This window comes from Thunnus thynnus, chromosome 4 (assembly GCF_963924715.1).
Source record: "Thunnus thynnus chromosome 4, fThuThy2.1, whole genome shotgun sequence".
In the NCBI taxonomy this organism is placed as follows: domain Eukaryota; kingdom Metazoa; phylum Chordata; class Actinopteri; order Scombriformes; family Scombridae; genus Thunnus; species Thunnus thynnus.
Genome location: NC_089520.1, coordinates 2,520,176 through 2,542,922, shown reverse-complemented (window position 1 = coordinate 2,542,922; position 22,747 = coordinate 2,520,176). Strand labels below are relative to the sequence as shown.

General features: G+C 39.2%; 2 protein-coding genes and 1 long non-coding RNA gene across 3 annotated transcripts; all 3 read left to right on the top strand.

The window, feature by feature from the left end:
* Positions 1–1,785: 1,785 nt before the first annotated feature.
* manf (mesencephalic astrocyte-derived neurotrophic factor) lies at positions 1,786–9,235 on the top strand. The gene is made up of 4 exons (XM_067586148.1): positions 1,786–1,995; positions 3,184–3,311; positions 4,827–4,968; positions 6,329–9,235. The coding sequence occupies exons 1-4, from the start codon at positions 1,908–1,910 to the stop codon at positions 6,511–6,513; spliced, it is 543 nt and encodes a 180-aa protein (XP_067442249.1). The 5' UTR covers positions 1,786–1,907; the 3' UTR covers positions 6,514–9,235.
* Positions 9,236–10,086: 851 nt separating this feature from the next.
* On the top strand, positions 10,087–13,993 carry rbm15b (RNA binding motif protein 15B). Its single transcript, XM_067586147.1, has one exon. It carries the CDS (start codon positions 10,302–10,304, stop codon positions 12,816–12,818), a length of 2,517 nt encoding a protein of 838 aa, XP_067442248.1. The 5' UTR covers positions 10,087–10,301; the 3' UTR covers positions 12,819–13,993.
* Positions 13,994–14,001: 8 nt separating this feature from the next.
* LOC137180876 (uncharacterized) lies at positions 14,002–18,822 on the top strand. Its single transcript, XR_010928076.1, has 2 exons — positions 14,002–16,497; positions 16,531–18,822. It is a non-coding gene; the product is annotated as an uncharacterized lncRNA (long non-coding RNA).
* The last annotated feature ends 3,925 nt before the right edge of the window (positions 18,823–22,747 follow it).

Genomic DNA, 22,747 nt, shown 5'->3' with positions numbered 1-22,747 from the left:
AAAACAAAACACCAGACAAATAGAAAGAAAAGTAAGAAAAATGGTGAACAATAAATAAAATTTGAAATAAGGAATAGGAGGATTTTTTTGTGACTGTGAGATTTTGACACAATAAGATTTTTTAAATTTTTATGGAAATAAAAATAATAATCTGCAGGTTTTATATAAATGAGAAACATTTTCAGGTGGCAGAATAAATCATGTTAATATTATTATTGAACTTCTGAGGAAAACATTTCATTTATGGCTTGTATACCTTCTCAAATATCAATGTCAGCATACAAACAATCAATAAACTGTAAATAAAATGACACCCTGACGTTTTTAAACATTTTCTGTAATCATCTTTAATATTGCTGAAGTGTGTGGTAGAAAGATGATTTAACCCTTTCATGCTGTTCATATTCTGATCCTTCACATCATCCCCTCATATTTATTATATATACCAAACGTCTGAACCACAAATCTATTTTTCATACATAAATACCTCATCAGTCATTTATAAATGGGTGATCAATCCTTATTGAAGCTTTCAGAGAGCAGAGAGAGTGTATTCTTTATGGAGAAAAAACATTTATAACCCTACAGTTGTTACATAAAACAGTCATAAAATAATTTCAATGAATGTTCGATTGTGCAGAATGCAACAATATCTTTGAATGATGATTTTTGAATTTCTGAATAAATAAACATATCAAATTTAACCAAGAACACCCTCTTTAGTATGTACAAATATGTATATCAGTTGCACAAAAATAAAACAAAGTTGAAATTTTTCTATTTCGTATATTTTCTGTCACTTTAGGAAAAGTCGTACAATTTCGGGCCAAAAATGTTTCAGGTGTTTTTACTGTTGTCAAATGTAAAAATGGGTCAAATTTGAACTGAACACATCACATAAGGACTAAATAAAAGTTACAGTATGACATTACACTGAGGACAGTGACTACATTCTCATTTTTACACAACTTTATTTGGCAAAGTCAACATACAGACAACATAAAGAGTCAGGAGTAAACAACAAGACAAATAAGAAACAATGCATACATATCAAAGAAGTACATCCGAAGATAAATAAACAAATAACTAGTAAAAATAAATAAAAAACAAAAGGTTAAGGAATATTCAAAAGAAGGAAATAGATACGATGCTGATACCATCTACAATCTGCAGTGCTTCAATTTATCTTTAAATAACATGTTTGTCAAAAAACAACAGGTTAGCTTTTGTGAATTTATACTTATGGATGTAATGTTTGGCAAAAATAAAGATTATATTTATTATTTGTTAATATTGGGCCAAAAAAAAATGCCGCGTTCATTTCATATGGGAAAATTCCAATGTCAATGACTTGCGAGCGTTGGAGCGTTCACGTCATCTAACAATATTATGCATTGATAAAATTACATTATATCCACTAAAGATATGGATATAATGTGACACTAACATATTTTTAGTGCCAGAGATGAATATATCATCGCTTTTAGAAAAATCCGAGTTTCTCAGGCGATGTTATGGCTTGAATGTTTACGTGAACGCTATTTACAAGTCGTAAATATATGATTCCTGATTCCACTTGAACGCAGCATTACTCAATGCAAATACATAATGAGAGCACGGAGCTGCTCTGGCCCAATCAGACTGCGCCAACTGGACGTTGTCCCCAGAATCTTCCATCTTCGTCCAATCAGAGGTAAGCGCGTAGAAGACTACAAGGAGGGTCGGGTTTCTTGACCAATGAGATGCCGAGCATAGTGTGACGTGGCACCGGGAAGCCCGTACAATCAGAAGCGCCTGCGTGCTCCCTGTGCCGGCGTCTGTGCTGAAGAAGCAGCGGCTCATGAACGAGAACCACACGGAGCTGCGAGTCCTCCTGTTAGCGGTGATCAGAGACACATACAGCCGAGATGTGGCGTTTAAGCGGGCTGTCGATGGCCCTCGCCCTCACGCTGCTGCCCGGTCCCTCCGGAGCCCTGAAGGAGGGAGAATGTGAAGGTACGTCCGCCTGTTAGCTTCCGTTAGCTCACAGCTAGCATCCTCTGAATGGCTGCCCGCCGTCTACAGCGACTTCTACTGTATTATATTAATGTTAGTCCGCAGCTTTCAGTGGTTTAACTGGTGTAAAACAGCTGGTAATGATGGGAGAGTAAGTGGATGACATATTTCCAGTGGTGGAAAGTAACTAAGTACATTTACTCAAGTACTGTATTACAGTACAGTTTTGAGATACTTGTACTTGAGTATTTCCATGTGATGCTACTTTATACTTCCACTCCACTACATTTCAGAGGGAAATATTGTACTTTCTACTCCACTACATTTATTTGACAGCTTTAGTTACTTTTCAGATGAAGATTTGACACAATGGATAATATAACAAGCTTTTAAAATACAACACATTGTTAAAGATGAAACCAGTGGTTTCCAACCTTTTTGGCTTTTGACGTCTTACAAAAAGCAGTGTGTAGTCGGGGTCACATTTCACATGTCTATGAGTTGTTAACAGCTCCACCAAATAGTGATTTTTCCCTCTAAACTTCTCACATGCTTTCATTTCAATAAATGTTCAAATGATCCAATATTTCAGCAAAAATCAAAGATTAGAGAAAAAGTCCAAAAAACTGAAAACAGATTTGTGTATCAGAACTTTGTTTTTTCTCCTTTCCTCTCCCATTAATCATCTCACGACCCCTCAGATTTATCTGCTGACCCTTTGGAGGGACCCGACCCCTAGGTTGGGAACCACTGGACTAAACTAGCTAACTGTATATAAAGTAGTGTAAACTAGCTCCACCTCCAGCAGCTACAACAGTAACATGCTGCTCTAACATGGAATATATTTATATATATTATATGTATTATCCTACATGCTTTTGAGAGGATGGAAGCAATTCAAAGCAAAGCACTTTGTTTTCTGTCAATCAACTAATCAAATTAATCGTCAAATGAACGAATCTGCAGCCACTTTTCAGAAAAGTCTGTTTATATTCTGCTGCAGTAAGCAGAATGTGTTTGTTGATTAGACATGAAATAATCACTCGTCCATGTATTTGTACATATTTGGCTTCATTGTGGATCAGTTCTGTTTAATCTAATGTGTTTGAGATAATTTCTCAGGATAATATCCGGTTCAGTATCTTCCTCTGGAACGTCGTTTGATGTGTGTTTTCTGTTTCGTTTCAGTGTGCATGAGCTTCCTGGACAAGTTTTACCAGTCACTAAAGGACAACAACGTAAACTTCAACAGCGCAGACATCGAGAAGGCCCTCGTAAAGACCTGCAAAGACGCCAAAGGCAAAGAAAACCGCTTTGTAAGTAGAACGAGATGGTTTAAAGTCCGGATGGAACAGCGGTTAGAGAAGATCTGACCTCCATATCATGATGTATTATCAAGTGAAACAGGACAGACAGGCGGGACATAACGTTGGGAGGAAGTTGATTTGAATGTTGAAAAGTGGGCGTGTCCTAATGAATCTTATCTCTGTGCTGATTGACTGGTGGGTGGATGTCATTAAATTAATGGTTTAAATTGGTTGATTCAAGCCTGCACATGTTACACTTTATCTTACAGGAAGAAAACATGATTAGATTTTAATATAATGATACAAAGAAATGGATGTTTTTGTATTTTTTAGCATATATTGTTGAATTGGTGCACAATATGAGCAGCGATGTGATTTAAAAGGGTTAAATTCAGTTTTTAAAGATTAAACTGAGCAGTTTGTTATTTATTAAAAGCTCAATATGTAACGTTTCCACATTAAAATGACCAGACCTATGTTATATATTGTGTTGAGTTGCTTTCTTGCATTATTCCAAATTTTAAAACCCAGAGAATTCTGTATGAATCAAAGTAACATCTGTTTGATTCGGTCGCCTGTCGGTGCCGTTGTATCCTCTCCACCCGTCTGTTGCACGAGCAACGATGATAAATAGTCGGCTTTGTGGTTGTTCACCAGAAACCGTCACAAACTGACTTTTTATCCAGTTTTAAGCCACATTTTTACATTACATGGTTTGTTTTTTAGTCGTTTTAACTGAATCTTTTAACCGGATGAAGGATTTTAGTCATCGGACGTCTGGATCTTAAAGTTATCAGAGAAACAAACTGCTCGGCTGTTAACTGGAGGCAGATGAGTCTGTGGTTGTCATAGCGACAGCAGCTGTTGCAAAACATGAACAGAAACATGTATTAATCCTCTTAAAAGCGTGAAATTATCTTAAAATCAATGTTCAGTACAAAACACTATCTTCATCTGGTCCTTTGTGTCTGACTGTATGGAAGTTAAATGGTGTCACCAATAAGAAGGATTCACATTTCTTCACTTGTTTTTCTGAAATTAATAGTTTTAAATGTTCGCTTGTCAAGAGCAGTAAGAGAAAATGCTAAATGTTGTTGCAGATTATTAATATTATAATTATTATTATTATTATTATTATTATTATTATTATTATTATTATACTGTATAAAATCCAGATATGTTACAGCTAAAACTTACAGTTTGTTTCCTATAACTGAAATAAACAGCTGTTTACTAACAAGTTATTGAAATTTAAGATATTAATAATAATAATAATGCACTAAATTTGACAAAAGTTCTGCCTGTTTTTACACATGACTGTTTGGACTAATAATGTTCATAATCAGTTATTCTTCTGGTGACACCACAGAAGATAAATAAACTAATGAACTCAGCGTGAAAAGTCCTCCATATGTTTTTATTAGTTGTGGTATTTTGGAGCCACTGAGAGACTTTAACACACATTTTCTTCTATAAAACAGTCAGTTTATCTTTTCTCTCTCTCTCTGGTCTTCACATCTTTAGTGTTACTACATCGGGGCAACGAGCGACGCAGCAACAAAGATCATCAACGAGGTGTCGAAGCCGCTCAGCTATCACGTCCCGGTGGAGAAGATCTGTGAGAAACTAAAGAAGAAGGACGGTCAGATCTGTGAACTCAAATACGGTACGTTCCTGACTTATCACAGCCATATTCTTCATATTTCATGTGTTCTATGAGAAATTAATAATAGCTTAAACCCTGCAGTGATGTTTCTCCAGATTCACTTATTCATGCAAGACGATAATTATGCTCTATACGCTGCATATGAATAATGAAACAAACTGTAGGAAACGTTGCTGCTCCTCATATTCTCCTCTATATAATTAAAATGTCTCTATTATTATTATTATTATTATTATTATTATTATTATTATTATTATTATTAGAGTAACATATGTAAACACACATTGAGTCTCTTTGTTCTTTGAATGTATTTGAAGGGCTGAGTTACTACTCTTTAAAGAAACACATTTAAGGGTTTTTAATTTGAAAAACTCTCCTAAACTTTTATTATTTGCATAATTATACAACGTCTCTGTGTTATTAAGTGTGTGATGCACAGAGGACAGAGCAGACTGATAGATATTTGATTTTATTGATCGGGACAGTCTGCAGTTTTAAACATTAAAGGTGCACTGTAGCGGAGTTAGCTCGAAGCTAATTTGCATCCGTCGTCCCCAACAAAAAACCCCACACAGAGCACAAAATACAAAGCTACACACAACAGCACATCACACACACCCACAATGCTAATTAAACATTAATAATGTAAACTGACTTTATTTGGTCTTTTAAACAGCGTCTAAAGGATTTGGAGGGAAACTGGTTTGATGCTCAGGTTGCTTCACTTGTTGTGTTTTGTGTTTATTCATTTTTTCTCTCTTACTTCCTCTTTTTTTTTTTTTTTTGTTGCTCTGTTGTAATCATGTTCAGAAAGCCGAGTGCTTGTAAATTTCCACACCAGAGCCGCAACTAACAATTCTGTACATTATCGATTAATCTGTCGATTGGTTTCTGGATTAATCGATTAGTTGTTCGGTCTATAAAATGGTGAAAAATATTGATCGCTGCCGTCTTCAAACATCTTATTTTCAGAGGTAATCAGTTTATTATCACAGAGGACTAAAAAAAACCAGAAAATATTCACATCTGAGAGGCTGGAATCAGAGAATTTGGACATTTTCTTCTTTAAAAAATGACTCAATGATTGATCGATTGATCAAAATAATTGGCGATTTTAATTTAATTGTCGGCAACTGATCATTGCAGTTCTGCTCTACAGTCTTAAGTCTTTAATATGGAGGGAAGCAGATGAAATGTAGCCGCGTCACTCTGATGGTTTTTGGCCAGTTACGAGTGATTTCCTGCTCAGAGACCAGTTCAGCTCGTCCACCTCGAGACTGGACTTGAGGACTTGAGACGTGTAGGACGGCTTCTGACTTTATGTCTTTTTTTTTTTTGTTTCCTGGCGTCTCTCATGCAGACAAGCAGCTGGACCTGACCACGGTGGACCTGAAGAAGCTGAAAGTGAAGGACCTGAAGAAGATCCTGGAGGAGTGGGGCGAGTCCTGTAAAGGCTGCGCCGAAAAGTCCGACTTCATCCGTAAAATCACAGAGCTGATGCCCAAGTACGCCCCCGCGGCCGCCAGAGCACGGACAGACCTGTAACCAGGAGCCAAAAACAAAAACAAAAAACAAAAAAAAAACACACAAAACAAACAAACTACAACACAACTTTTGGACTCGACTCAGACCAGAATGCATTTCGGAGAGGAGGAGGAGGAGGAGGAGGAGGAGGAGGAGGAGGAGGAAGAGGAAGAGGAGGTGTTTGTCTCAGTCTTTTGGGGTTTTTTTTTTGGAGGTGAACACTCGTCTGGTAATCCAACACAGATTGAGAAGTGTAGATATTAGTTTATATAAACACACATGAGGATGAAGTCGGGTGTAAGAGGAACAAACAGATGATGAGGATGAAAGATTTGGTGCATTTCATGATGGACGTTCTGCAGTAGGAGCAGGTTTTACACACACACACACACACACACACACACACACACACATAAAGCCCTTTTCAGACACGGAATATTTCACACTTCAGGCTTCATCTATCTGTTTAAATTATGGAGGTTTTACTTTATTCAAACATGACGGGACGTTAACGGGAAGAGATGCTAATCCCGGCGAGTTAAATGTTCTGACAGGAAGTAAAGACGTCTGTTTCTTGTCTTTAATGAATTAATTTTTATAAAGATGAATGACGACACGTTCAGCCGAGACTCTCGTTTCATCCACCTTTACTCAACAGTCAGAAAACTGAACATGTAGAGAAGCTGGTCTGATTACTGGTCTGTCTCTCTCACAGTGTTTTAGTTTATTCAGCTGACTTTGTGTAGAAGAGATGATGATGATGATGATGCTGCAGCAGCTTCATGTCTGAAAAGGGCTTCTGGTCCCCAAACTCTCCATTAATACATTTTAATGGAATAACATTGAGCACCAGTCTTTCTAGAAGGAAACCAGTCAGCATCACTCAGCCATGTTTGCTAGCAGAGAAGGTCTCTGTAGAGCAGCAGCTCTCGTTGTTCGACTGTGTTGTTTGTTTTTTAACAGTAAAGCTTCACATTAACGGTTTGGAGACTTCCTGCGGTCGTCTGTCTCGTCTGCCGAAGCTCCACAGCAGAGCGTGTCTGTTGTTCTTCGCCGCTCTGTCTACACTCGATCCAGGATCTGAATCTGCAGCCGGCTGTTCGTTCTCCAGCGTCCGCCATCGACCTCTCTGACACCCGATAACACGTTAATGCCAAGAAACCTTTTGGAAAATCGTCATGTTTGGTCCTGTGATGTTCCTCAGCTTTATCTTTAAATGTCCATGATGTCCTGAGGAGGAGGAGGAGGAGGAGGAGAATCCATCACCAGTGTCCCGATACTGAGACTTAAAGGAATAGTTCAACATTTTGGGAAATATGCACCTCTAAAGCTGAATAATTAACCACTTATATCTCATTTCTATAAGATGTACAAAAAGGTGTGTTTTGTTATGTTTTGGACAGATCCAGGCTAGCTGCTCCCAGTCTTTATGCTAAGCTAACTGGCTGCTGGCTGTAGTTTCATATTTAATGAACAGATTTGAGAAACGTAACAATCTTCTGAATGAGCGTATTTCCCAAAATGTCAAACTTTTGAGATCATGTAAAAAAAATAATCCTGTGATCTCTGAGACATTCTGACATTTCAAACAGCCTCTGTTTTTAACCTCCAATTGAGTCTTTTTGTTTAAATTTACAGTTAACACAGTCAGCCGTACTCCACCTCAGTCACATTCAAACACGTTGTTCCATTATTAAAAGAATTCAATCAGAAACTTGTTTTTTTTCTTATTCATGATACTTTTTCAAGGTTTCAGCAGCACTTTGTGAACCAGCCAGTAACCAGTTCAACCAGTTCATTTTATTTAAAAATTTTTTTTTTTTTACCAGAACCAGCAAATAAACTGGTTTTACTCCCAGTAAAATGCAAGTGAACATTTATAGTTCTCAACATCAGCAGACACACAACGTACTGACAGTTCATCCAGAAAACAGAAACGTTTGGAAAAAACGTTTTTTTTTTTTTTTTAAAAAAAGTTCGAAACCACAACTAGCAGAAGGAATCATGGGAAAAAAATTAATGTCAGAATGTTCTTGTTTTGCACAAACATGCTGTACTTCCTGTCAGGCGGCGTGGAGTACGGGTGACTGGTGTTAAAGGTTGATGGTGCATCAGATATATTTAGTGAGATATTTATTGAGGATTTTTTTTTTTAAAGATTTGCCTTCTTTCTGTTTTTTTTTCTCAAATAAGTTTGTTGTTTTTTGTTGTTTTGGTCTGAATATTTACATCCCAGACGGTTTCTGTACTGCTGCTGTGAACATTGTGAACATTATAACTCATTTAAAACACATTTCCTGCTGTTCTCTCTTCCACCTCCCAAAGATCGCTCACAGTTTAATCCGATCAGGAATTTGATTAAAAGGATTGTTGTTCAAATTTAAAATGGGGAAAAACAAGGAAAATTGACTCGAGGTTGAAGGAATGTTTTTATAATTCTGATGACAAGAATATTTATTTGAATTCTTGAACATGGCGTCACGACGTGTCGGCGGCGACAGGTGAAACTGGACTGATGTGTCTTTCAGAAGGGAAAGATATTTAATGTTTGATGTAAGCAGATGGTGTGTACTTAAAAAAAAATTCATGATAAAAGGTGTGTGATGTTTGATTAAAACTTGATACGGGAAATAGGAACTTAAAAAAAAATATGCTGTTGTTTCACTTTGACCTTTCATGTAAAGCCCAGTCATTGTTACAACTGTACTATTCTACTTTTTCATTAAAATATGAAAAAACTCGATCTGGAGGATTTCAGTTTCTGTCAACTCAAGTTTCAAAAGTGAATCTTAGTAAATTAGAGGGAATTAAAGGGAAATTCCAGGATTTAAATTTGCAACTGTGTACTTAATTAAAATATTTTAACATATATTTTTAAATGTGCAATAACACCATCAAATAATACAGTAAATACATTCAGATTACTGAAAGAACCAATTTATGGGGGAAAAAAATCTAGAAAACAACTTTAAGAAAATTACAGTAGCTTTTAAAATTGATTTTAAAGTCCTATTACTGATCTACAAAGCCGTACACAGTCTAGCACCTTCATATAAAGTGTCCAACAAGAAATCCCGTGAGGCTGCTTCCTGTTTTTATGGCCCTAAACTGTGGAACACCCTTCCCTGGATCTTAGAGCAGCAAACTCCCTTGAAATTTTTAAAAAGAAATTAAAGACCTATCTTTTTAATTTGGCTATAATTTGGTTTAACTTTACTGGTATCACTGATAAAGTTTTATTGTATTGTGATCAAACTGTCTGTTTTTCTCTCGCTTATTGCTATTGTTTATTTCATGATCAAACTTTTTTATTGTTATTGTTTATTTTCATCTGATCTTGGTGCGATACAAATTAGAAAAAGGATTATTTATCTATTTTTAATTAATCATGGTAAATGATTTACTTCCCGTGTCACATTTAAGCCTCCATACAAGGCTGGATAAAAATCTTTGAATAAGTTTAAAGTGTTTTTGTGTTAAAAAATCATTTGTTGTCCAAAATAAAGCGTGACACGTCATGACGCCCGCTGATTGCGTCATCGCGGTGTCCGCCCTCCGCAGGGAAAGCGCACATTCCTATTGTCCAAGATGGCGGCGTCGGTGCAGACCCTCTGATGCTGACATGTTTTTAAACGAGTTTATCCTCCTTTTTCGACATTTATGCAAGTATTCAGCGTCTGGAGCGGTAGCGTTCCTTTGCCGAAGCTGTCCTCTGCCGCGTTATTTTGCTTAACACCGACGGAATCAGCTCCCCAGGCCGGATTCCCGCTGCAGGCACCGAAAAGTTTGAGCTCCATCACCGTGTGAAGATGAAGCGGCAGGCCGGGAGAGAGGCGAGTCCGTCCAGGGCCGCCGGTAAACGGTTCCGGGAGCGGGAGAGGGAGCGGAGGGAAGAGCTGCCGCCGCCGCCGCTGGCTCTGCTGCTGGCGGAGAGCCGCGGGTATCACCGCCGGAGCCGCAGTAGGGAGCGGGACAAGCCGCGGGTGCGGGACGAGCGGGCGACCGCCCTGGAGCTCCACCACCGGCATGAGCTCAGCCTCCTCGGCCGCCCGCCGCTCCGCACCGCTGCGGCCGAGGTGCCCGCCGCCAGGCCCGGCACTCTGGAGTACAAGACGCTGCTCATCAGCAGCTTGGGCTCGCAGGTGTCGGACGAGGACGTGGAGGACGCGCTGTTTCACGAGTTCAAGAAGTTCGGGGACGTCAGCGTTAAGCTGTCGCACACACCGGAGCTGGGCCGGGTCGCCTACGTGAACTTCCGGCACCCGGAGGACGCCAAGGAGGCCCGGCACGCCAAATCCTCCAGGTTAGTTTTGGGGGACCGGCAGTTGAAAATTGAACCCATGTACGTCAGGAGGCGGAGCGTGACGCCGCCGGACGTTAGTTATTTACCTTTGCACGCACCGTACCCCTACAGACAGCGCTCCCTGTCCCCACCTGGGCCCGGAGCCAGCAGCATCAGAGACCTTAGGGCCAGACATTACGCCCTGGAGAGCCTGGGTCTGAGCAGGGAGAGGGAGAGGCTGCTGGATTATTATGGGATGCTGGATGAGAGGGGTCGGCCCTACGGCTTTCCTCCAATGCCCGTAGTGGAGGATTTAAAGCCGGAGGATGACCAGAGGGCAACCAGCAACCTTTTCATTGGAAACCTGGATGGTAATGTGACAGAAGCAGAACTCAGGAGGAGTTTTGACAAGTACGGCATTATTGAGGATGTTGTGATTAAGCGCCCAGCCCGCGGGCAGGGCGGGGCGTATGCTTTTGTGAAGTTTCAGAACCTGGACATGGCTCACCGGGCCAAAGTGGCCATGCAGGGGCGGCTGATCGGTGGCAACCCGATAAAAATAGGTTACGGCAAAGCGAACCCCACCACCCGGCTCTGGGTGGGCGGGCTCGGGCCTGGAAACTCGCTGGCCGCCCTCGCTCGGGAGTTCGACCGCTTTGGCAGCATCAGGAAAATCGACTATGTGAAGGGGGACAGTTTTGCGTATATTCAGTATGAAAGTTTGGACGCTGCTCAGGCCGCCTGCGGCCAAATGAGGGGGTTCCCGTTAGGTGGCCCCGAGCGGCGGCTCAGGGTGGACTTTGCTAAAGAGGAGAGCCTGCTTCGCCCGTTTCCTCTCGGTTACCAGCCGCCTGTTCCGCTCCCCTCCCACTACGAACTCCTCGGGGAGGCCTACAGCCGCCATCGCAGCCTGGAGCGCGAGCTGAGGGGAGCCAGGGACCGCTCCTCGCCCCCCTCCCACAGCCTCCCCGCCCAGAGGGAGCGAGAGAGGGCCCTGCCGGAGAGAGACTTCCCCACCAGCCCCACCCGCAGCCTGGAGAGAAGGGCGGGCGGCGTGGAGGCGTTCGGGAGGAGCGGGCGAGGAGCGAGGAGCCGCAGCCGGGAGCGGTGGCTGAAGGAGCGGGAGGAGAGGAGGAGCAGCAGGAGGAGGAGCAGGAGTCTGTCCGCCGACCGGCAGCCGGAGGAGAGGGAGTGGGAGAGGGAGCGGGAGAGAGGGAGGTCCAGGGTCCGAGGTCCAGGAGGGGCCGTCTCTCCGGACGCGAGCCCGGACCGAGCGCGTGTCCGAGCTCCGGACTCCACCACAGAGCCCAGAGACCACTCCCCCGACAGCGGTGTAGGGGGACGCCACGCTACCACCAACGAAGAAGATCCACCGTCTGGCCGCCACCACAGCAAGAGGTCCTCCAGCGAGCACCTCAACAACCACCACCATCGAAACAGCGAGGTCATCGCCGCCGGCTCGCCCGCGATCCACACAGACACGCACACCTCGTCCTCGCCGAGCTCGCTGTCGGAGTTCGCTCAGGCCACGCTCTCCAAAACGTGGCACGGCTTCTTCGCTCTGAAGAACAGCAGCTTCCCCACGGAGCTGTACCTGCTGGAAGGCGGCGCCGCGTTCTTCAGCAGCGTGATGAAGGACAGCCTGAAGCAGCAGAGCCAGAACCAGCCCAGCCAGCTGAAGATCGCCCAGCGGCTCCGCATGGACCAGACCCGGCTCGACGAGGTGACTCGCCGCATTAAACTCGGCCGGCCGGACGGTTTCGCCATCCTGCTGGCTCTCCAGGGCCCCGTCGACCGCCAGGCCCCGGCCCCCGAGCCGGGACTGCAGGTGCGCTTGCTCCGCCACCTGGTGACCTACCTGCGGAACAAGGAAGCGGCCGGAGTCGTGAGCCTGCCCACCGCTAAAGAGGGGGGGCCCGGGGCGATGCTGTACGCCTTCCCCCCCGGAGAGTTCTCTCAGCAGTACCTGCAGGCCGCCAAAAGGACTGTGGGTAATCTAGACGAGGAGCACATGGTCATTGTGATCGTCAACGACACTAATTGATTATTACACTGAAGACGTGTACAGACACTTACAGGCGCAGGACGAGCTGACAGGAAGGAGCTCGGTGACTTCAGATACTTCCATGTTGTTTTTACAAAAATACATTTTATTGTTTTATCCAATATTCTTATAAGTGAAACACAACAAATTACACTATATCTCTCTTTTACTCTCTTATTACTTTATCCCTCTCTCTCATGTTCAGCTACTGTCACTAGAGCCCGACCGATAAACCAACCAGCTCACTGCAGATATATATCGGTGTATATATCAGCTGATCAATAACAAGAATTCTAAAGGATAAGTTCTCATTTCTCAAGTCTTAAAACAACACTGACACGCCCCCTTTATATGCACAAAGAGTTACTGGTTGCTGTAATTGTTCTTCTGTCCATTACTTTCAGTGCAAATATTAATTCTTAAAGATTCCCTCCAGACATGTAAAAATAATAATCTTCTTGGACTAATTATTTCAGTCAGATCTGGTTTTTCTACAGTTAACAGTTAGTGACATACTGGACCACAGCTGGATCTAGACTAGTCGTCATGTGACCAGTCGTGTTCGTAGTTATGTTTGTTTAAACTCAGATTTAACGTGAGAACGAACCGGAGGTGTAACGGTTCACGTGTGTGTATCTCAGTTTTGGCGTCACGGTTCGATACAGCAGGAAAAAAAAACAGAAAGGTAGAAAATAATGTTTTGGTCCCTTTATTTTGAAAAATGTAAACATCCAACAAGGACTCATTGATGGTCACTATTAGTGAAACAGTTTGCTGCAGTTGTAACCTGCTGACTGCTGGTTTATGCTGATTTATAGTCTAACTGTATATAAAGTAGTGTAAACTAGCTCCACCTCCAGCAGCTACAACAGTAACATGCTGCTCTAACACTGATGCTTCACTATTAATAATCTAATGATGTCATATATAATAATATATCAGTCAGAGGGACCAAACTTCTACTTTATTTCAATGCTTAAACTGGTTCTTATGATTTGCTGTTTGACCACAAATCAAATGAGCATATTTTAATAACAGTGTAATATTCAGACGGTGTTGTGAGTCTCTCGTATGTCGTTCTGACGGCAGCGACGCTACAGGCTAGCTCGGGCTAAACCGGCTAACCATGAACATGCTACGGCTAATTTGCCAAAACGTAGAATTATCGTTCCACACGTCAACTGTTTTGACAGTAACTGTTTTTGGGGTCGGAGAGCGTAGCGGAACCGAGATACGTCACGTTACACCTCTTACACACACAGATCATTCTGCACAGAAGAAGAAGAAAAGCATGTTTATTTTTTTGAGTGGAGGGAGACTTTAAGTTCAAGCAGAGTGACTGTTTATTCTTATTTATTAGTCCATCAACAGGACATTTCTACTATTTTGATAATTTATCATTTGAAACAGAAATGCCAAAATATTCTTCCAGCTTCCTCGTCACTTTATTTAAATGGCTTTAGGCCAGAGAGCAGGAAGAACTTCAGCAACCCAAAAAACTCTTTGAATGTATTTTTGGGGGCCTGTCAGTATTGTTTTATTCATGTTATCAACATATTCAGCGGGCTCAGAGCTCCTGCATCTGTCGGGCCGGTTGTTACATTCACAGTTGATGTCGTGGGTTGAAGAGGATCTGTGTTTTTGTTTTTTTTGTTTTTTTTAAACGGTCTGTAAATGAAAAACACTTTAAAGGAAGGAAGGATATAAATGTAGCTGCACAAAACTCTAAGCTGTAACCTACAAACACTAAAAACTGAGGGGTTTCGTTTATATGCTTGTTTACTTTATTTGTCCTTTTTTGATTGTTTTTCTTTTATCAGGTTTACTACGTTGTTGTTGTGTATATCCAGTATAAGTGGGACTATATAGGAGGTTTTATACAAAGTGATTGTACTGTAAAGTGAAGGGGAAGAAGCTCCAGTTTGTCTCTTCTTCTACTGGCCTCTACTGCTCACAGGTTGAGACTGTTGCCACGTGTTGTTTTTGTTTTTTGTTTTTAAATTAAATGAAAAAAACAACAACAAAAAACACACCAGCTGCGACGGCCAGTAGTTTCCTGACCCCCCCCCTCCCCCCCCCCTCGTCCCCCTCGTCCCCCCCCCCCCCCCCGTCCCCCTGTGACTGTATATTTTACATAGTTAAGTGTTTTTATCAATTGAACCATTCCAGTTGTTTTCTTTCATTTTGAAAGGTGTGTTTGGTCTGTTGTTGCATGCGTGAAAAGAGGTTTTAAAAACAAAAACAAACAAAAAAAAAGTTATATTTTGTCCGTCTGAAATGTTCGCCTCCCTCCCGGTGACACAGACTGCTGAAGCGTCACATCACGGATGCGAGGTCGGATCATATTACCGGGTTCAGATTTTATATTGTATACTGACTTTTATTCAATTTTGAATACATCAATCCATCCATTTATTATCCATCTGTGCTCCTTTTCTTCTTTTCATCTGTCGTCACTTTAAGCTTCAGAAACATCGGCGTCGCTACGGTTTCCTGTTAATGTGAACATCGTTTATCCACAGTGTTCATTTCAACTATTATCTTGTTTTTTTTATGGGGGGGGGGGAATCAGGCTCGAGCTGCAACAGTTAATCGATTAATTGATTTATTGAGATGATTGTTTTAGTCGTTTTTTAAATGGAAAATGTCAAATATTTGCTTCTCAACTGTGAGGAATATTTGATGTGTCACATGTGACGGTAAACTGAATGTTTTTGTTGGTAGAACAAAACAAAACATTTAAGAAATTATAATAACAGACGTTTTTCACTATTTTCTGACATTTTATTGACAAAAACACGGCTGCATGTAATCAATTTGTTGTTTCGTCTATAAAGTGACAGAAAATAGAGAAAAACGTCTGAAAACGTCTTGATCTCTTTTTCACTATTTACTGTTTTAGACCAAATGAAAATAATCATCAGTTGCACCGTTGTGTCGTTTAAATGTCAGAAAATATTGAAAAAAATTTCTCTGAAGTGACGTCTGCAAACGTTTTGTTTCATCCAACCGACAAAAAATATTCAGTTTATAACGATATAAAAACAGAAGAAGCACTAATTAATATCCTCCAGCTGAAAGCAGGAAATGTGGCGTTATTGTTTAAAAAAAACGACTCAAAACGATTCATCAGTGATCAAAACGGTTGCAGATTAATTTCCTGTCAATCGATGAATCAGTTCAATGAGTTAAATCATCTTCAGTCGCCATAAATCAGACTTCAAACATGTCTCTGATTAAATCACCTCTAGAAACATACAAACACTTCAAACCTTCCCAGAAACCTTCCTCTCACTCTCTGCTTGTGTTAAACTTCTCATTTATTGGGATATATTTTATATTTTGTTGCTTCTTCGACTAAACAACGAGTCAAATAATCTAGAAAATAATCTGCAGGTTAATCTAGAAATATCTCCTGCAGGATAAATCTGCAAAAATATCTTTTAACTCGATATTTCATGTTCAGCAGCAGAAAACGTTTCCCAGAATCATCAGATATCTTATTGATGTTTTTATTTACAGTTCTGTTTTAATCCTCTGCTGAACTGAGAAACTGCAGTGATGCAACTCTGTGTTTTTAAGCAGCAACTTCCTGCTTTGTGTCGTTTTCATCTCTGCAGTGGCTCAGCAAGAAAATTATTATTTTATATTTACTGAACTGGCCTTGACTTCATTTTAAGTAAGTTTAAGAGAAAAAAAACCCAGATTTCAGTGTGAATGAGATATAACAGAGTAGAGATTTGAAATAAAAAGTGTAAATTCATCTGCACACATAAGATGGCAACCATGGAGTTTCTCTGTTGCCATGGAAATGAGCGTCATCGGTGTGTGTGTGAGAGTTTGGAGCTTTTCACCAGCCTGAACTAATGTAGTTTAACAGTTGAAACATGTGAGACGACACCGTTTTACTCCGTTTATTGTTTCACAAAAGCCAGAAAGTGTGTCTGCTTCTGTCACGGTTCATGAGGAAATTGCATCAGAAGCATCTTTTCATAAGCAGAGTCTGTTCTGTGATGTAATCAGGAAGCAGAGGACGAGGCCGTTTTAATTATTACATATTAACAGCTGATAAAACTACTTTAAGTTTCATTGGTTAGGTGAAAATCTCCCAAAATAATATTTACCGTAAATACAGAAAAAGCAGCATCACTGTTTTAAATGGACATCACACCTGCAGCTAACGATTATTTGATTGATGATGATCGTTAAACTGATGATTATTATCTAAATCGATTCATCGTTTGGTTTGTAAAACATCAGAAAACAATGAAAACCGTCTCACAGGATCACAGAGAACAAGATGTGACGTCTTGTTTTGTTTGTTTTAAACAAAAAATATTCAGTTTACCTTCACGTAAGATCAGGAGAAGCAGCAAATTCTCACATTTAAGAACATGAACCATCAAATATTTTGCATTTCTGCTTCAAACAATCAATTATCAAAATAGTTTCAGATGAATTTTCTTGCAATCGACTAATTGTTGCAGCTCTAGTCGTATCAACAAATGATGAACCGTCTTTCAGTCGTACAGACATCATGTGACTGTTGCTACCAGCGGTGGAAACATTCTGCTACTCTGCTACGTTTCAGATGGAAATATTTCACCTTTTACTCCACTTCAGTTATCTGGCAGCCATACTTGTTAGTCTTTTTATATATATATATATATACTTTATATTTTGTAGATTATAAGACATATAATCAGCATTTAAAACAGTGAAAAAATCCCTTTTATCAACTCATATTAGTTTGGAATTGAGTTTCAGTGAAGAACGTCTGACGGTGTGATGAAGAATATTTCAACCTGTTTTAAATGTAAATCATCTTGTTTCAACAGACACGACCTGCCTCAGTCTCACACACTCTCTCTTTTCTAGAATTAAACGAGTTGATTTATTTGAAAACAGGTTTAAATATTTGTATCACACTGCAAAATAAAGATTTTAGGATTCATTTATGGACAGAAAATATTCATAAAATTGAGGGTTTTGCAAGTTAAACATCTTATAAAGTAGCTAAAATGGTAAAACTACTTTAAGTCCCCTTATTTAGCTTTTATAAGCAGTATACAAACACACTATAATGTGGTTATAAGTAGATATAATTTTCATGTGTTTATTAATGTACAATATACAACTGTTATAACTTCTCCTATGGAGACATTTTATATTATTACAGCTGTGTTTTCCTATATTGTCATTTATTATCTGTTTATACAGCAGCAAAGACTTCTGGGAGCTCACAGGAGGAGTTATAGTTATTGACAAATACATTAATAAACACTTATAGATGTTAACAACTACATTATAGTGTGTTATAAACCATTTATTATACTATATTACTATATTAAAGTGCAGCTTTCACATTAATGCATCAGTGATAATAATCTTATCATGTATGTAACTATGAAAGGAGCCATTCTGCATCATCAGTACCGTTAATATATTATTTTTATATTGAAGTATTAAAACACCTGAGTACTTCTTCCACCGCTGGTAACAACCATCGTCACATTTTTGCGTCTGTTTATGGATTTCTGGTTTGAATGTGTTTTCTGATTTAAAATAAGAGTTTTGTTCTAAAGACACAAACAGCTCGGAGAGGTTAAAACTGTGACGACGACTGACCAGAGAAATAAAACATTAAAGACACGTAATGTACCAGTCGGGGGGGCGGGGAGGGGGGGAAACATGAGCGCACACATCGCTGAATGTTCATCACTGCACCAATTATATAAATACACCAGTAAATAATAAATAAAAAAACAACTTTTTTTGTAACAAACGCCTCCGACGAACGTGAAGTTGTGAATACGTGATGACGCACCGCGTTACGACCGATGACGTCACACAGACCAGGAGGAAAACAAATCCATGACGACAATCGGTTTTTGTACACAGATTCTTCCCTCTTTGGTTTTGTTTTTGTGTCGACATAGAAAAATGTATTCTGTATTCTGAAAAAAAAAAGAAATGTAATAAACATTTTATGCTCTTTCTAAGACCGGATGGAGTTGTGCCGTTTGTCAGACATGTTTAATGTTTGATCTCATACATCATGATACTGGTTTATTAAAATGAGGAAAATAGACAGCAACAGAACTTTTAACTGGGAAATCAACTCATGTGTTTCTCATCAGGTTATTAATTAAAAATTCACTTGTAGATTTTATATTAACTCAGATGTTACAAAGGAAATGTATTGGTTAACAGCTGGAATGCCATGTGTGATGTTTGGATGTAATTGGATCATACCTGCACATGTTTTGGGACTGCCTAATAATAATAATAACAATAATAATAATAATAATAATAATAATAATGATAATAATCACCTAAAGCAGTGGTGGAACGTAACCAAGTATGTTCAAGAACTGTAATTAAGTAAAATTTCAAAATTTCTACTCTACTACATTTCATAAGGAAATATTTTACTTTTTACTCCATTACACTACATTTATCTAAAACTTACTTTTCAGATCAATATTATATACATAAAACATGATCAGTTTATAAATGACCATTGTTATTGATTACACAGTATAATACTGCAGTTGAAGGTGTCAAAATTTGTTCCACCTCGACAAAATTAAAATGCCGTTGACTTGCACACACTGACGGATCAGTATCGATATTCCAGCTGTAATCAGTATATGATAAATATAACACTCTAAATCGGGCCATTATGATAATGAGTTCTCTAATTTTTGATACTTTAACATGAAAACAGTCGAGGTAAAATTTACTTGTGGCTGTTAAACATTACTATGTTTCAATAAAATATTCAAGTCCTCCAGTCTGTTCCTATGTAGTACCCTCTATTTGTAAAAATAGTCGAGATGAATCCAGATTAAAAACATTTTTACCTCTAAGCGCGTGTGATATGACAGAACTGTGTCACATCATAGTTCATAACAGCTTATAACGAATGCAAGACAATTCATGGATGCCGATCGAGCTTTAGAGTTCCACACTGCAATGACTGGTGGCGAGTTCGATGGGGGGGACCTATCAGGACTGAGCCATGTGGTAGCCAGATGTACAGGTAAATGTTTCCTGTTTCTGTAATACTCTGTATGATGGAGGTTTTTTTTCCCATTGAGGTATTGCTACTTTTACTAGTAAGTAAGAAATCTCCACAGCTTTAAAGTGAGAAAAAGAGAATTGAAAGTAAATGTTCATATAAACAGTGTATGCAAATAATTAGGGCTACAACTAATGATTATTTTTATTATCGATTAGTTGCTTTGTATATAAAATGCCAGAAAACAGTGAAAATGCCTGTAATAACTTCCCAAAGTCTTTAAATATCTTATTTAACCCAAACAACAGTCAAAAACCCAAAGAAAATAAACTCACAATCAAATATGACAAACAAAAGCAATAAATCATCACATTTGAGAAGCTAAAAGCAGCAAATTTTTGGCGCGTTTTGCTTAAAAAACGATTAAAACGATTATTTGATCAACATGATAGTGTCTGATTACTTCACTGTCGATTGACTAATTGATTAATGGAATAATTGTTGCAGCTCTACAAATAAAGAATATTAATCTACAGGAACAACAGCAATAATAATAGTAATAATAATATTAATAATAATCAGCTTTGGTCAAACAGTCTTGCACTTTGGTGGGATAAAGTATAGTGTTAAAAAAGCAACGTAAGTACAGTACCTTTGTACTTTCCACCATTGGTTCATGGTTTAATGCTTTATAATGCAATCCACTGTAGCAGCTGTGTAATAAAACCTACGACTGTCAGACGGCTGATGAATCACCTCCGTAGCACCTTTAGAGAATGCAGTTTGTAGTGTTGCATTGGATTGCATTATCCAGCACCGGTGTTCATGTTATTGTGTCCACTCCCTCCGTTTAAACACACGGGGGCAGCACAAGCAAAGAAAAAGGAAACAGTGATGACTCAAACATGAGACTGCAGTCACCTAATCTAATCTTTCCACTACACAGAGAGCCGCGGAAAAGACTCAGAGCTTCCACAGGATTTAACTGAGACTGAACTCACTCAGACACTGATGTCAGCCAAAACTGGCAAACTGGTTTCCAAATCACCTCAAAGCCTGAATATACTGAAACTGACAGGCGGGGAGGGTTCAAACATCGTCTTTTATCCAAATCATAGAGGAAGAAAAATAATCTGCAACTATTTTGATAATTAGTTAACTACTTGAGTCACTTTTTAAGCAAAAATGTCAGACATGAATTCCAGCCAAACAGCCATAAGGATTTGAATCTTATTAACAGGTTTCCCGTTTACAATCAATCAATTATGCGTGTGCAGCAGGGGGCAGGAAATACATGACCACAATGTCCTGGTAGCTTATATATGGACATTTTCAGTATTTAGAGATAAAGAAACTTGCAGGCACACATTTTTACACCACCTTTTATAGATATCTGTTAGCTCTTGCTAGCTAATGGGACACATATTCCAGTGAGAAACAGCAGCTAGTTGCAGTGATAACGCTAACACAAGCTACACAAAGTTACTCTACAGGTAGTGAAAATAAACTGAGTCCCAAAACATTCAACCAGCAGCATAAGCTAAAAACACAGAAGTAATGTTAGTATTTAAACAATAACATTAGCAATAAAACGGTAAAGTAACATTAGCATTTAAACAATAAAGTAATGTTAGCATGAAAACAATAAAGTAACATTAGCATGAAAACAATAAGGTAACAGTGTTTAAACAATAAAGTAATGTTAGCATGAAAACAATAAAGTAACATTAGCATGAAAACAATAAGGTAACAGTATTTAAACAATAAAGTAATGTTAGCATGAAAACAATAAAGTAATAGCATGAAAACAATAAAGTAACATTAGCATGAAAACAATAAGGTAACAGCATGAAAAAAATAAAGTAACATTAGCATGAAAACAATAAGGTAACAGTATTTAAACAATAAAGTAATGTTAGCATGAAAACAATAAAGTAATAGCATGAAAACAATAAAGTAACATTAGCATGAAAACAATAAGGTAACAGTATTTAAACAATAAAGTAATGTTAGCATGAAAACAATAAAGTAATAGCATGAAAACAATAAAGTAACATTAGCATGAAAACAATAAGGTAACAGCATGAAAAAAATAAAGTAACATTAGCATGAAAACAATAAGGTAACAGTGTTTAAACAATAAAGTAATGTTAGCATGCACAGTACAGATGCACTCATTCTGGTTATATTCATAATGTTACCACTCTGAAAAATGATGAACGTGACAACACAATGCATTTTCCACCTAAAGCCCTAACTGATCACCAAAGTATTGATCAGAGTCTGACAAACGTCACTCTTCATTAAACAAACAGTAACATAGTTCAGTGTTTCTTCCTGCAGCTTCAGTGTAAAACCTAAAAGCTAACAGCTAATTCTGCACTCTGAGCTAACTGGGAGGTTTCCCTCACGGGATAATGACAGTTTTCCATCAATTACTTCATTTGTGCAGTTTAGGGCATAAAAAACAACATGTCAACATGTTGACCTTCTCATAAGCTCTCAGTCATTCTGGTTTGATTTCTGCCACCTGTGTGCATCTCATTGACGAAGGCGCTCAGAAACTCGTCTAAAGGCAACTGAATACATATTTGTGAAACTTAATCACTGACATATTTTACTTTGAAAACCATCTACTGAATTTATGAGGTCTGAATTCCCCTCACTGAAATTTTAGCAGTCAATTTCAAGCTGTGTAATTTCAAAAACGTTCCGGTATGTACATCTTTTGGGGGTTTACAATTTCAGATAAAAATTAAAGTATCCAATATTTAAAAGCTGTATTCTCATCGCTCATATTAAACGTGTTACTCCTGCCCCAGAAAAAGCCCATCTTGGCCCTGCAGTGGAAAACCAGGCTGCTGCAGAATCAATAGACTAAATTCAACTCATTAGATGCTCGGCG

Excerpts from the sequence above, each read along its gene's own strand:
- manf (XM_067586148.1), top strand. The coding sequence starts at position 1,908 with ATGTGGCGTTTAAGCGGGCTGTCGATGGCCCTCGCCCTCACGCTGCTG. Across the intron at positions 3,312-4,826 it reads AAGGCAAAGAAAACCGCTTT|TGTTACTACATCGGGGCAAC; the intron begins GTAAGTAGAACG and ends TCACATCTTTAG. Across the intron at positions 4,969-6,328 it reads GATCTGTGAACTCAAATACG|ACAAGCAGCTGGACCTGACC; the intron begins GTACGTTCCTGA and ends TCTCTCATGCAG.
- rbm15b (XM_067586147.1), top strand. The coding sequence starts at position 10,302 with ATGAAGCGGCAGGCCGGGAGAGAGGCGAGTCCGTCCAGGGCCGCCGGT.